Source organism: Mesoplodon densirostris, chromosome 14, assembly GCF_025265405.1.
Source record: "Mesoplodon densirostris isolate mMesDen1 chromosome 14, mMesDen1 primary haplotype, whole genome shotgun sequence".
Lineage (NCBI taxonomy): Eukaryota > Metazoa > Chordata > Mammalia > Artiodactyla > Ziphiidae > Mesoplodon > Mesoplodon densirostris.
In genome coordinates, this window is record NC_082674.1 from 20,142,547 (window position 1) to 20,156,744 (window position 14,198).

Consider the following 14,198-nt stretch of genomic DNA (forward strand, 5'->3'; position numbering starts at 1 on the left):
GGCACTAAATGTTGAAATGGAAATTGGTAGGGGAGGGGTGGGGCAATCCTGACAAGCTGGAATTGCATTTGAGATCAGAACTGTTTCTAAAACACCTCCCTATTTTCACTGTTTTCTCCAGGTTTGGTATTGGAGACAATATTACCTTGGTTCAACAGAATAGAAAAATTCAGTGCTCGCTTCGGCAGCACATATATTAAAATTGGAACGATACAGAGAAGATTAGTATGGCCCCTGCGCAAGGATGATATGCAAATTCATAAAGCGTTCCATATTTTTTAAAAGCAATTATACTCCAATAAAGATGTTAAAAAAAAAAAAAGAAAAATTCAGAAGGCGATGTTTCATGTTTGTACATTTGGTGACTTTGCTGTATATAGTTTATCCATTGATATAAAATCATTATAATCTGCAGTAGACACGTCAGGTTAGGATGGAGAGAGTGGACAGGGCAGTGTTTTCAGGACTTACAGGCCCCCCATGTGCACTGGGATTGGGAGAGGGTGGACTTTGGCAAAGTGTTACTTAGGATGGTGTTGTATAATCCAAACTCACAAAGTTAATCAGATAGACCTTTGAAGGCTTTGTCAACACAGTAAACAGGTCAGATATAAGGTCTTAGAACCTTTTTGTTATCAATTAGTCAGTTGGGGTCAGTAAACATTGACTGGTGACAAGGTATAGGAGCCAACTTGATTTAAAGGGGGTAATAATGTCTTAATTATAAAGTGCAAATCTAGGACTGCTCAAATCACCTAAACACATGGGAGACCCGTCACATTGGGGATATCTGGCTAGATGGCCAAAGTAATGCCATAGCCACTGTAGTCATCTATATAAAAAAATTTATATTCAAAACCTCATTTGCATATGAGGTTAAAATTTAAAACTACAGAATTCATCTGGTAAATGCATTTCAAAAGCAATATTGGAAAAATGGAAAATGAGGCAGAAAAATACTGGGAACGTAATTTAGAAACTAAAACACCATCACACAACTATTTCTAGATTAAATAAGAAGTCTGAGGTAGAGGTTATCTATATATACTCATTAATTAGGTGAAAAAATGTAAAGAAAAGATACATTCTGAAACATGGGTACTTGAGCGTCAGTCTACATTATGTCATTAGGAAAAAAACAACAACAATAAGAAGGTCTCTGATACTCCTTGGTGACAGGGATTGAGTCTTAGTCACCATTATACACCACATACCCTAAACATGACTCTTAATCAATGGATAAAAAGACAACATTCCTGGTTTATGTTTGCAATTCTTCTTCCCTTTCGGGATGACCTCAGCCTGTCAGGTGGGTAAATAATAAGGCTTTTAAGAACTTGGTAGGATATCCTACAAAACAGAGCAGTGGGGTCCTGGTTATTTTACAGAAATTGTAACTGTAAGACAACAGCTGGAAATACAAAGAAACTCAGGGCTTGGGAATACAGTTCGAGACATCAGCTCATTCTGCTTAGGCCTTGAATGCAAGTGTCAGAGGTACATGACAAGGTCTTAGGAATGCACATGGGACCTGAGCCAGGAACTCTAAGGAACACTGAGGGCAACCAGCTGACGGGAAAGCTTACTGTGATACTTAGGGGAAATGCATTCTGACTTCCCTTCAGTTTGCATAAACCTTTTTGCCTTTTACAAAAAGGGTACCTTCCCATCTATGTTTGGGTAATATTTGAGAACATTTTTCTGAAAGGTAGGTGAATCCCCTATGACCTTCTGTCCTGTGGGTGGACTAACCCCACAACGGCAGGGCTTTCAAAGCCCCACATGGCTCCAGATGTTACACGGGCCAAATGTATTTAAGTACCTCTCTGCTCTCTTGAGTGGCTGATTGGGTTGCTTAGCTGGATACTTGACAACTATTTGAAGGATTTGGGCCAGGTTTTACGCATAAGGTTTTCTTTAAACAAGACCCATTTAGACAAAATATTTCTCAGGAGAAATCCTGCTAACAGGGTTAATGAAGAAACACGTCCCAAAATACCCCAAATACCCAGGACCAAAGCTAGAAAAAACTCAACTCAGCTCAAGACTAAAAGAAGTCATTGTCTTGAGCAAGCCAAAAGTCAGTTTAAAACACAAACACTCCATTTACCCAAGTTGCTCAATACCCACTAGCTTTATTATTAAAGGACTGGTTTAGAATGGAGAAGTTGAAGAAAACTCTTCAAGCTGACATGTTCCTGGGCTACCCCTCCTAGTCTAGACCCTTGTCACTTCGGGTCTGGATGATTTCAATAGCTTCCTGTTCTCCTTTAGTTTCTCCTCTTCCCAACCTGCTATGTACATTTTCCTAAACTATTGTTTTCAAAACCTTTAATGACTCCACTTTATCACAGGATTAAATCTACCCCCTCAGCCTGCCTGTTGAGGTACTCTACACTGTGATTTCCATTCTGTGTCATACCATGAAATACAATGGTTTCACAGTATAGACAGACCTTAGGAATTTATAGCATAAACAAATATGTCCTGGTATTGCTGCTACAGAGCTGGGTAAATATTTCTGTTCAGTGCCAGTCAAATCATCCAGGTGAGGACATTTAAACGCCAAGTGTGCCTTTGTCTGCTCTAGGGTGTAGGGGCTGTAATATATTTTTCACTAAAAATAGATAGTGAGGCCTGAGTTATTCTAGATTTATTCAAGCCCCAATATACCAAACCTAGAGCTAGCTGCTATTTTATTGTTCCTAATAGAGTAAAATTATGGATTAGAGTTGGTTGATTACTTTGGTTTGCCTCTGTAATACTTATTAAAATAGGACACAATACTTGTTACGCATTTAGGTAGAATATTTGAAACCTGTCTTAAACTTTATATAGCTGAGAAATATTCATTTCACATAGCTAATATCCGATTTATAAACATTCTTATTAATTCATAAAAGCAACTATTCAAGGACATTAGTTCCAGTTACTAATTTTTTGTAATCAGGCTTTACACTAATTTAGATAACTTTTATACTGAATTAGGTTAACTTTATGGAGGTCTACCTGAAAACTGAGTCTGGGCAGCAAGAGTTAACCTTTTAGCCTCATCCTGTCTGACATCACAGGGAGGCAGAAGCTGAAGTGCAGGTGAAGATGGACAAGAAGAGCTGGGAGGTGGGAGGAGACCTGAGCGGCTGCTGCTCTTACCTTCAACAGCTTCATCAGCCCTTCCAGCTGGACCATCAGTTCCCGCCTGCTCTCCTGCAGCGCTGACATCCTCTGCTCCAGCTCATCCTTCCTCTGCCTGTCGGAGAGGAAAAGCTCATGAGAAATGAAGAGATGGAAGGGCACTTAGATCACAAAAAGACACTGTAATTTAAAAATATTAAAAATTGTAATGTGCTACTGAACAAATGTAAAAAAAAAAGAAAATGAAGATAAAATGATCCTCAAAGAGTCGTCGAAGGTCAGATGAAATGGGTTTTAGACCTGATTCTGTTACTTCCAGTGTATGAGATGCTGAGCAAATCATTTAAGTTCCGATACTGGATATATAAAATGGTGATAATATCTGTTTTGCCCACTTTTCTTTACTGCTGTGAGAATAGTATGTAAAAATGCTTTGGAGGGCTTCCCTGGTGGCACAGTGGTTAAGAATCCACCTGCCAATGCAGGGCACATGGGTTCGAGCCCTGGTCCGGGAAGGTTCCACATTCCGCGGAGCAACTAAGCCCGTGAGCCACAACTACTGAGCCTGTGTGCTGCAACTACTGAAGCCTGTGCATATAGAGCACGTGCTCCGCAACAAGAGAAGCCACCGCAATGAGAAGCCCGCACACCACAACGAAGAGTAGCCCCCGCTCGCCAGAACTAGAGAAAGCCCACGTGCAGCAACGAAGACACAACACAGCCATAAATAAATAAATAAATAAATAAATTTATTTTTAAAAAATGCTTTGGAAAGTATACATTGCCATACAGTGAAAAAGTATTGTTAATATTATTAAAGTGATTTAAAAAATTCTTTAGGAAGCCAAATGCCTCACTTATACATAAAACTAGTCCAAATTTAAATTACCAGTGGAAAAACATGTATGAAAACTGCTCAGGGAAGACAGGGTTCAGGAGTCAGTGCTTCCAGAACCACACATCAAGTTCAAAAAGTATGACAGACATCAGGGCGACTCTGTGTCTAAGAGAAATCTGAGGACAAATTTCTGTTTCCCTGAGGACAGATTTCACGTCATCAAGTCTAGCTCAATCTGTCCGAAACCAAACTTGAGACTTTCTTCCCTAAATGGTTCTCTTCTCAATTTCCCTCTCTCTCCTACTTTTTCTTCTATCTGTCATGGCTGAAAAACTCAGTCCTCTTTGATACTTTCCTGTTCATTCCCTATATTCAATCAGTCACCCAATTCAGATGATTCTTGGAAATCACATGTCTATCTTTCTATTCCCACAGGTTAAATAAAAGATAGTGTTAATTTTAGTGACACCTATTTCCTTTGCTTTTCAACATGGTTGTTAGAAAAATTTTGGTACATATACGGCTTACATTATATTTCTATCAGAGAGTGCTGCTCCAGACCCTATCTACATTCCTAACCTTAGTTCCTTACTTCCCTTCCCCTTCCATGTCTGGACCTCCAGCCATGGTTCACTTTTCCCTAAGCAGACTGCATCATTTTACAAGTGAGTATTCCCTTACTCTCTTCCAAATGTTATTCACTCCTTAGTGTCCATCCCAAATGTCACTCTTTCCAGGAAGCTATTCCTGATTACTTCAGTAGGTATAGGATCCTGCTTATTTAATCACATAGCAATTGGTGCTTCTCTGTGGCACTTAATTTATTTTACCTTGTACTGCTGTCACTCCTACCATGATGCAAAATCCTTGAGGTCAGGGGATGACCTTACTCATCTTTGCATATATTTAATGATTAAGAGAATATCACGCATCCAGTGTGGACTCAATTAACATCTAGTGAACTTAATGAAATCATTATTTGAAGCCCTCCAAGGATTTCCAATGACCTATCACTTAAGGCTCTCAGAATCTGGTCTCAATTATCCAACTAATTTTATCTCCCATCATTGGCACTCTAAAGATTAATTCACTGGATGACTGAAAACAAATTCTTAGCTCCAAGACTCCTTCCCCTGTCTGAAATGTGTCATAGTTATTGGGGGATCTTGCTGAACCCCAACTCAGCTTCTAATCTTAAATGTTTTGTCCTACACGCCATTCAAACCACACCTACCTTTCATGGTCCAGCCCAAATTCCAGCACTTTCAAGGGTCAAATTGCTTCTTGCCTGTGTGTGTGTGTGTGTGTGTGTGTGTGTGTGTGTGTGTGTGTGTGTGTGTGTGTGCGCGCGCGCCTTTCCCTACTCACATTTCTTCTAATATCCATACTATTTATTAACATTGTACAATATTATTTAACTGACTAGCAGATTATTTTAAGTTTTGTTTCCAAAACTAGATTATAAATTTTTAAGATAGAATCATTGTCTTCTTGTCTTCATACTCCCTAAATTTCCAGTGCAGGTATAAACTCAATAAGGAGGAGTTGACTCATTCAACCTTCTAGAGAGCCTTTCTTCCCTGAACCCCCAAGCCTGGATGCAGTACTCTTTCTTTGTGCTGTGCATGATCAAATAATTATAATATGTGGCAAAAATGAATGAACTACAGCTACATGCAACAACATGGAAGGCTCCTAAAGAGTAATATTAAGGGGGAAAAATGTCCCAGAAGACTACATGGAATACCATTTCTATAAAGCTCAAAAAACAAAAAGCAAAATTAGACACTTTATCACGTGGGCATACACACATACTTCACAATACTGTTTTAAAAAGCAAGGGAATTGGGACTTCCCTGGTGGCACACTGGTTAAGACTCTATGCTCCCAATGCAGGGGGCCTGGGTTCCATCCCTGGCCGGGGAACTAGATCCCACATGCGTGCCGCAACAAAGTCCCGGTGCAACCAAATAAATAAATATTAAAAAAAAAAAAAAAGCAAGGGAATGATAAACCAAATTCTGGATAGAGGTTAGCTCTGTGGGGAAGGCAGAAGCAAGGAAGTGGAATAAGGGGGGCACTTTTACAGATGACATGGCTTTAGCAATATATGAATTCTCAAGTAGGATGTGAGTTCCTGGGTGTTCATTTTATCATTATGCTTCATATCTCACACATTTGTCATATATTATCATAATGACAAATATATCGTTAAAAATAATGAAGGGGAAAAGACAATCTTGGTGGTCAGGATTCATAACCAGTAACCCTAGGGATGAAATTCTCTATCTTGTTTTATTATACTAGCTGGGTATTGGCAGTTCCTGGATTCATGTATATTCATCAAAACCAGAAGGATGTCAGAACCTACAAATGAATTTTGCCCTTTATGTGTCTTGTGATAAACAAAAGTTCGTATATTAATATAGATGAATATACCAACTTCTTTCATGGCTAGTAATTCTGAGAAATTATTTTCTATTCCAAAACCCTAAAGAAACTCTCCTACGTTTTCTTCTAGAAGTTTTAACATTTTTGTCTCCGTGTTTAATCCATTGGGTGGTGTTTTTGTATATAGTGTGATGAAGAGAGCCAATATGTTTGTCCTTATGCATGACCAATTAATTCAGCAAACTTATTAGATAGTCACTCTTTTTTCAGTGGTATACAAGCTGCTTTTTTTTTTTTTTTTTTTTTTGCGGTATGCGGGCCTCTCACTGTCGTGGCCTCTCCCGTTGCGGAGCACAGGCTCCGGACGCGCAGGCTCAGCGGCCATGGCTCACGGGCCCAGCCGCTCTGCGGCATGTGGGATCTTCCCGGACCGGGGCACGAACCCGTGTCCCCTGCATCGGCAGGCGGACTCTCAACCACTGCGCCACCAGGGAAGCCCTACAAGCTGCTTTTGAGATTAAATACTTTCTGATTTCTCAGGATTTAGACCTTCCTTGGATTTAGATTAAATTCCTGTTTCTTACTGCCTTATGTCACAGCGCTGGATTCAGCCCTTTGCCTACTAAATCTACAGTTTTTTCAGATCCCTCTAGCATAAAGAAGCCCTTTCAGCAATCCTAGTTCCAGCGATGGTTAAACTAAAGTGTGACAGTTTTTTGCTTTTCTAGATACGAAATAGTCACTTGTGCCTGAGCTGAGGTGGGGAAAGCAAACAGCTGTATCTTACACTGAGAGTTTAGAGTTATGCTCTACCTGAGTCAGCAGCTTTTGCTTTCCCATCCTCCCTAGTGTGACACCAACCATGCTGATATCTCAAATGTGTGACAGTGGACCCAGAGCAACCAAAATCTCAGCCCAGTTTCTAATAAATTCAGAAACTAAAATGAATTTTTAGGAGAATGGGAATCTCTGTATCTCTAATGATTTTCATCTGCGTGGTTTAAATTCTTGATGAGTTGACCTAAGCCAAAGGAAGAACTAAGAAAGGACATTTGGCTATGCAGAATCCCAGGTGACAGCACATTAAAAATCAACTGCAGAATGTCAAATGTTACAACCTAAACAGAAAAAACCCACTATTTGGAAATCTAGAGGTCTGGTGAGAATCAAGTCACTCACTTAGTTTCCATAATGTCTTCACTTACAAAGAGTATACACACATCTTTCTAAGACCGATAGGAAATAAGACCCTAATAACTTTGCTCAGATCACGCTCACGTTATACCCTCTGGAAGATGCCCTCATTTCCTCCAAAACAGCACCAAGTGGGAGCTGAAGTTGCTCTCTACCCCCAGCCTGATCCTACGTCCTTAGTCTCTTGATCCTTGAGACAGTTTATACTTATGTTGAGGTAGAAGGTACCACAGCCACGGTGCAAGGGATTCCCACTTGGTTTCACATCTCAGAGGAGTTCCCTGCTCTGCCTATGAAGTGCAGGAGAACATACTCAAAGGACAGGGAGAGCGTTACTCCTGCCAGGAGTCTCTAAAGTCAGACTAATTTGCAAGATAAGAAGATTGAGTGCAGCACAATGGTCTTCCTAAAGCAATCACAAAAGTATAAACACTGCAACTGATGTTTACCTAGTTCTGAAATGAAGGCAGGAGATTTCACAGTGATTAATAAAGGGGCTCAAACATCTGAAGCAGTAACAGAATGAGTGGAATGCTTTAGCTGTTTGTTCTAACATGACTAGTTATACCGATAAACAGATTCTAACCCACTAGTTTGGTTTCCTGAGATATGAATTCCTACTGTAGCAGATTATAACTTGGGGACAGTGGTGCAGCTTCCCCACTTACCTCAGCAGCCGCAGCTCTGCCAGCAGTGTGGGGTTCTGCTGGGCCTTCTCCGGGGTGGGCTGGGAAGCCTGCTCATGCTCCAGACGGAGACGCTGAATCTCCTGCAGGATCTCTCTAGAGAGATGGATGAAAAAGAGATGGCCACGTGCGGCTTCACAGCTCGCTCCCTCTCTTTTTTTTCCGTTAGAAATTTTTATTCTAGTCGTGCTGCCTCTACCAATCTTGTTCTGATTGTTTCTGAATGACCAAGATGTGAAATGGACACCGTCTTAAAATTGCTGCACTCGGTATTTCCTCAATGAAACAATCCTTTGTGGTAGAAAAAGTCCTACAAACCCTCTTCTCAAGAACTTGAAAAATTTCCACAGAAGAGAAATGACAACTATCAATAGAAGAGTCTGTTCCTGTCTGGGGGGAACTTGCAACCTTCTAATGCAAGTCTTGTGCTAACTCCCCTCAAGTCTTCCTCTGTCTCCCTTCTTCTCCTGAACCCCACTCGCACCCCGAGATCTGATGGTTGCCACTTCCTCCACTGTGCCTGTTACATTATGACCAATCTCCTTGTCCTGGTTTCTGCTTTTTCAGTGCACGATGGTGTGTTGTCTGGTCGCCAAGCCTGTAAATGGCTTTTCAGTGAGAGACCAGACAGTTGCGTGCTGCATCGTGGGCCAGGACAAGATGACAAAACAGAGCAAAGGCTCCTGGGAGTAGACTGGAGAAAGGAATGGGAGGGGAACACACTGGTGGGTGAGAAAAAGAATCTACCTGAGAGCACCTGAGCGGGGTTTTGGACTACCAGAATGAACAGCAGGCAGAGATATACAAATTAGTGTCCAGGGCATGTACTGGACTTGGGCTGGCCTATCTTCACTGAGGTGGGATCTTCCTTTGTGGTCAAAACCCACCTAGACTGCAAGGAAAATGAGAATCAGATACTCACGTGATAATCTTGGGCCTCAGAAACTGGCTTGACCTCTGCATTCTTACCTGTTTTTGTTTTCCAGTTCTGCAATAAGCTGTCTTTGTTGTTTGTTGGCATCAAAGTTAAAGCTCAAGTCGGTGGGAGGACGGGTCTAGAGTGAGGAAGAAGAAAGGTTTTTTTTCTTTATTCAAATATATCCAGAGGCCCAGATGGACTGTTGACTTTTTTTAAAACAGATTTTTGAGGTATAATTTACATACCATAAAATCCACCCGTTTTAAGTGTACAATTCAATGAGTCTTCGTATATTTAAACAGTTATGCAAACCAATCACCACAGTCCAGTTTTAGAACATCTTTCACCACCACAGAAAGTTCCCTCATGCCAGTCTGTAGTCAACTTCCACTCCCATCCCCAACCACAGGCAACCAGTGATCTTTCTGTCTACAGTTTTGCCTTTTCTAGAAACTTGATATAAATGGAATCATACAACATGCAGACTTTGGTTTCTGGCTTCCACTTAGCATGGTATTTCTGAGGTCCATCCATGTTGCTCCATGCATCAGGAGTTCCTTCCTTTTTATTGCTGAATAGTATTCCATTGTTACCAGCTTTTGGTTATCACAAATGAAGCCGCTCTGAACTCTCATTTACAAATCTTTGTGTTGATATATGTTTTCATCTGTCTTGGGTAAATCCCTATGAGTGGAATTCCAGAGTTATATGATAACTCTGTATTTAACATTTTGAGAAAGTGTCAAACTGTTTTCCAAAGTGGCTGAACCATTTTACAGTCCTACCAACAGTGAATGAGGGTTCCAATTTCTCCACATTCTCACCAATACTTGTCATTGTCTTTTTGGTTTTAACCATCCTAGTGGGCGTGAAGTACCTAATTGTGTTTTTTTTTAAAAAATTGAGATATAATTTACATGCCTTAAAACCTACCCTTTTAAAGTATACAATTCAGTGGTTTTAAACTATATTTATGAGGTTGTGAGCCCATCATCACTATCTACTTCCAGGACATTTTTATCACCCCGAAAAGAAACCCACAGTCACTCCCCATTTCCCTTCCACCATCTTGTGACAACTTCTAATCTAATTTCTTTATCTATGGATTTGCCTATTCTGGACAGTTCATACCAATGGAATCATGCATTATGTGATCTTTTATGTATGGCTTCTTTGACTTGGCAAATGATTCCAAGGTTCATCCACGTTGTAGCATGTATCAGTACTTCATTTCTTTTTATGGATGAATAATATTCCACCATATGGATATATCATATTTTGTTCATCCATTCAACAGCTGAGGGACATCTGGGTTCCCATTTTGGCGGGCTATTTTGCATAATGCTGCTATGTGCATTTGTGGACAAGTTTCTGTGTAGAGACATGCTTTCATTTTTCTTGGGTATATATCTAAGAGTGGAACTGCTGGGTCATATAGTAACTGCCTTTTGGGCAACTGCTAAACGGTTTTCCTACATGGCTGTAGCAGTTTACATTCTCACTAGCAATATATGAGGGGTCCATTTTATCCACTTTCTTGCCAACAGTTGTTATAGTCCTTTTTTTTTTTTTTTTTTGCGGTACGCGGGCCTCTCACTGTTGTGGCCTCTCCCGTTGCGGAGCACAGGCTCCGGACGCGCAGGCTCAGCGGCCATGGCTCACGGGTCCAGCCGCTCCACGGCATGTGGGATCCTCCCAGACCGGGGCACGAACCCATGTCCCCTGCATCGGCAGGCGGACTCTCAACCACTGCGCCACCAGGGAAGCTCCCTATAGTCCATTTTTTTGATCACAGTAATCCTAGTGAGTGTGATTTTGATTTGTATTCCCCTAATGACTAATATGTTGAGCATACTTTCATGTGCTTATTGGCCATCTATATATCTTCTTTGGAGGAGTCATTATGGTTTTGTTTTTGTTTTTGTTTTTTTTTGCGGTACGCGGGCCTCTCACTGCCGTGGCCTCTCCCGTTGTGGAGCACAGGCTTCGGACGCGCAGGCCCAGCGGCCACGGCTCACGGGCCCAGCCGCTCCTCAGTATGTGGGATCCTCCCGGACCTGGGCACGAACCCACGTCCCCTGCATCGACAGGCGGACTCTCAACCACTGCGCCACCAGGGAAGCCCTATGGTTTTGATTTGCATATTCACTACTGGGTCTGACCCTCGTACCTCCTTGGAATACGGAAGCCAATCAACACAAAATAGGAAAATGGATGACTAGGTGACATTTCCCTTTTATTGATTAACCAGAGTGGAAGCTCTTAATGAAGGCTCTGGTATAGTTACACTTCACTCCAAGTATTCTTGATTCTTCCCAAAACATGATCTACGATGAAGCAGAAACCTTGTTTCCTGTCTAGAGTTTAAAGATGCAATAAGTAATTCTTTTCATGTGAAATTTCCTAAATAAACAGGGGCAAAATAGCATAGCAAATCTGGGTGGGAGCCTTTTATCAAATTATCAAGTAATTTCCTTCTTTAAAAGGAAAAAAACTGATCTTTCTTCCTCCAGAGAAGAGTGGACCAGCAGTCAACTGAGCAAGTTCTCTATATATTCTATTCAGTCTTGTAAGAGCTTGAGTTGAACCTCAGAAAAATGGTTTGCCTCAGAGTAAAACTGCTATGAATAATAGGTTTACAATTCCTGAAGACTAGAGTTAAAACTAATGGCTCCTTATGAGTGGGACCAGGGAAAATTATGGATGAGGAAATGAGCTCTGAAAGGAATTTGTTTCATATAATGACAAAAAAACAAAAACCCTGCAGTATTTCACTGGAAATTTCTAAAGAATCCTTTTAGTTTTGAGTGTCTGACTGCAATGCGGAAGCATCTTTCAAAGAGGAAGTTAACATAGGAATCAAGAATTATTATCAAGTGATTCCTAACCAGGAAAGATTCTCTGGCACCAAGAAGCATTGTTACTCAAATATAAAGAAGTAGGGGTGGAAAAAGATTCAAACCCTTAGTCAGCAGTCCCACCTGGAGCAGCCTGCACCCTAGCTCCTCCATCTGGACGTAACAGCGGGGAGCCCCCAGTGGACAGCTGAATGATGGCTTATTTCACCCAGACAAATGTCAAACACAGTTGAATGTACACTAAATAACAGAGAAATGTAGGATTTTATTTATTGACTATCTTAGACACCACAGTACTCCTTTAAAAAAAAAAAAAAGCCAGGTATCCCTTCCTAAAATGCCCCCAGGACACTGAAGGGAAAAAGAAGGAACAGTTAGTTTATAAAGACATAGATTACTTTAGCCAGAAGATCCCTAAAGATGATTTCTTCCAAAAATTAAATAGTTCATTCATTCATTTATCCAACAAATATTTTCTGAGCACTTAGTATGTGGTCGATACTATTCCAGAAACTAGGGATGCATTAGTGAATAAAATACAGCCTCTACCCTCAGGTAGCTTACATTACATTGGGAGAGAATAATAAGTAAATAAATAAATATATGTAGGTTATATATATATATATATATATATATATATATATATATATGGCATCAGTAGTGATAAATTTGATGAAGGAATATAGGGTAATGACACAGAATAAACTGAGACAGAATATTTTTTAAATGATATAGTTATGAAAGACTCAATGAACTTAGGAAGCAAACCAGGTGAAGGTCTGGGGGTTGGGAGGGTCGGGCTTGCTGGGCAGAAAGAAGGGCAAAGGCCTACAAGTGCTCCAGGTTGGTATGTTCTGGTCAGTACTGATGGAGTGGCGTGAGCTATGAGGCAGGGACAGGTGATAAACTGGGAGGGCCCAGATCATGAAGGACCTTTTCATCATGCAGTGGAGTTTCCATTCCATTCCAAATGTGGGGTGAAGCCACTGTAGGATTCTGAACAGGGAAACATGGAATCAATTCCAAATAACATATGTACATACTCTGCCCTCAAGGAGGTGGAGCCTAACTCCCTGTTCCTTAAGCATGGCCTGTCCATAGTGACTTCCTTCCAAAGAGGACAGTGTGGAAAGGGGACGAAAGAGTAACTTTATGTCGGAGAAGCCTGACAAAAGCTTCCTCAGCCAAGTGATCAAGGTCAACATCAACAGTGATAAGTTACGTTGATACTATATATGTATGATGCGATGTGAGGAAAATAGCACTTATCTCTTCCTCCCCAAAACCCATAATCCCAGTCTAATCATGAGAAAAACAGACAAATCCCCATTAAGGGACATTCCTCAAAACTGTCAAGGTCATCAAAAACAAGGAAAGTCAGTAATAAGCTATAATGGAAAATAATCCTATATATCGTATAGGATTATCATATATATTATCATATAGGATATAACTATATATATAGTTGAATCACTTTGCTGTACACCTGAAACTAACACAATATTGTAAATCAACTATGTTTCAATAAATAAAAAACCAACAAAAAAAACAAGGAAAGTCAGAGAAGCTGTCACAGACCAGAGGAGCCTAAGGAGATATGACAATTAAATGTAATGTGGTATCTCGGATGGAACCCCAGAACAGAGAAAAGACATCAGGTAAAAACTAACAAAATCTGAATAAAGCATGGACTTTAGTTAATAATAATGTATTGATATTGGCTCATTAATTGCAACAAACATGCTATACTAAGGTAAAATGTTAATAATAGAGGAAACGGAACATGGGTTATATGGAAACTCTCTGTACTAGCTTCATAATTTTTCTTTAATCTAAAATTGTTCTACAATGAAGCTTATTAAAAACAAACACTGCTTTGGCTACTAAGTGGAGGATTTACTGCAGTGGGATAAGAATGGAAGTAGGTGGACCACTTAAGAATCCAAGGGTTTGCTACTTAGTCGCATGTAAACCTTGAGTTACTTTATTTTACTATATACCTTTATTTTCTTGTCTGTAAAATGGGAATATTTATGGAAAGAGATGTGAAGAGGATCCCTTCCTCTGTTACACTAGTATTCTCTTAGGTTTAGGTAATCTCACAGAGCTCCATCATCTTTAATGAGATAGAGACACATCTGAAAAATACAGGATAAGGAACAAGACCCCACTGAGCA

At 40.4% G+C, this 14,198-nt stretch overlaps 1 protein-coding gene and 1 non-coding gene across 4 annotated transcripts in view; one reads left to right on the forward strand and one right to left on the reverse strand.

Moving 5' to 3' along the window:
- Window positions 1–14,198, reverse strand: part of DTNB (dystrobrevin beta) — a 245,239-nt gene that overhangs the window by 32,994 nt on the left and 198,047 nt on the right. For all 3 annotated transcript variants that reach the window (XM_060117915.1, XM_060117913.1, XM_060117914.1), the window contains 3 exons: window positions 9,214–9,299; window positions 8,227–8,340; window positions 3,154–3,250 (listed from right to left, as the gene is read on the reverse strand). In XM_060117915.1, coding sequence (XP_059973898.1) covers window positions 3,154–3,250; window positions 8,227–8,340; window positions 9,214–9,299 — 297 coding nt within the window. The remainder of the gene's footprint in view (window positions 1–3,153; window positions 3,251–8,226; window positions 8,341–9,213; window positions 9,300–14,198) is intronic.
- LOC132502229 (U6 spliceosomal RNA) lies at window positions 173–279 on the forward strand. Its single transcript, XR_009534425.1, has one exon. It is a non-coding gene; the product is annotated as a U6 spliceosomal RNA (small nuclear RNA).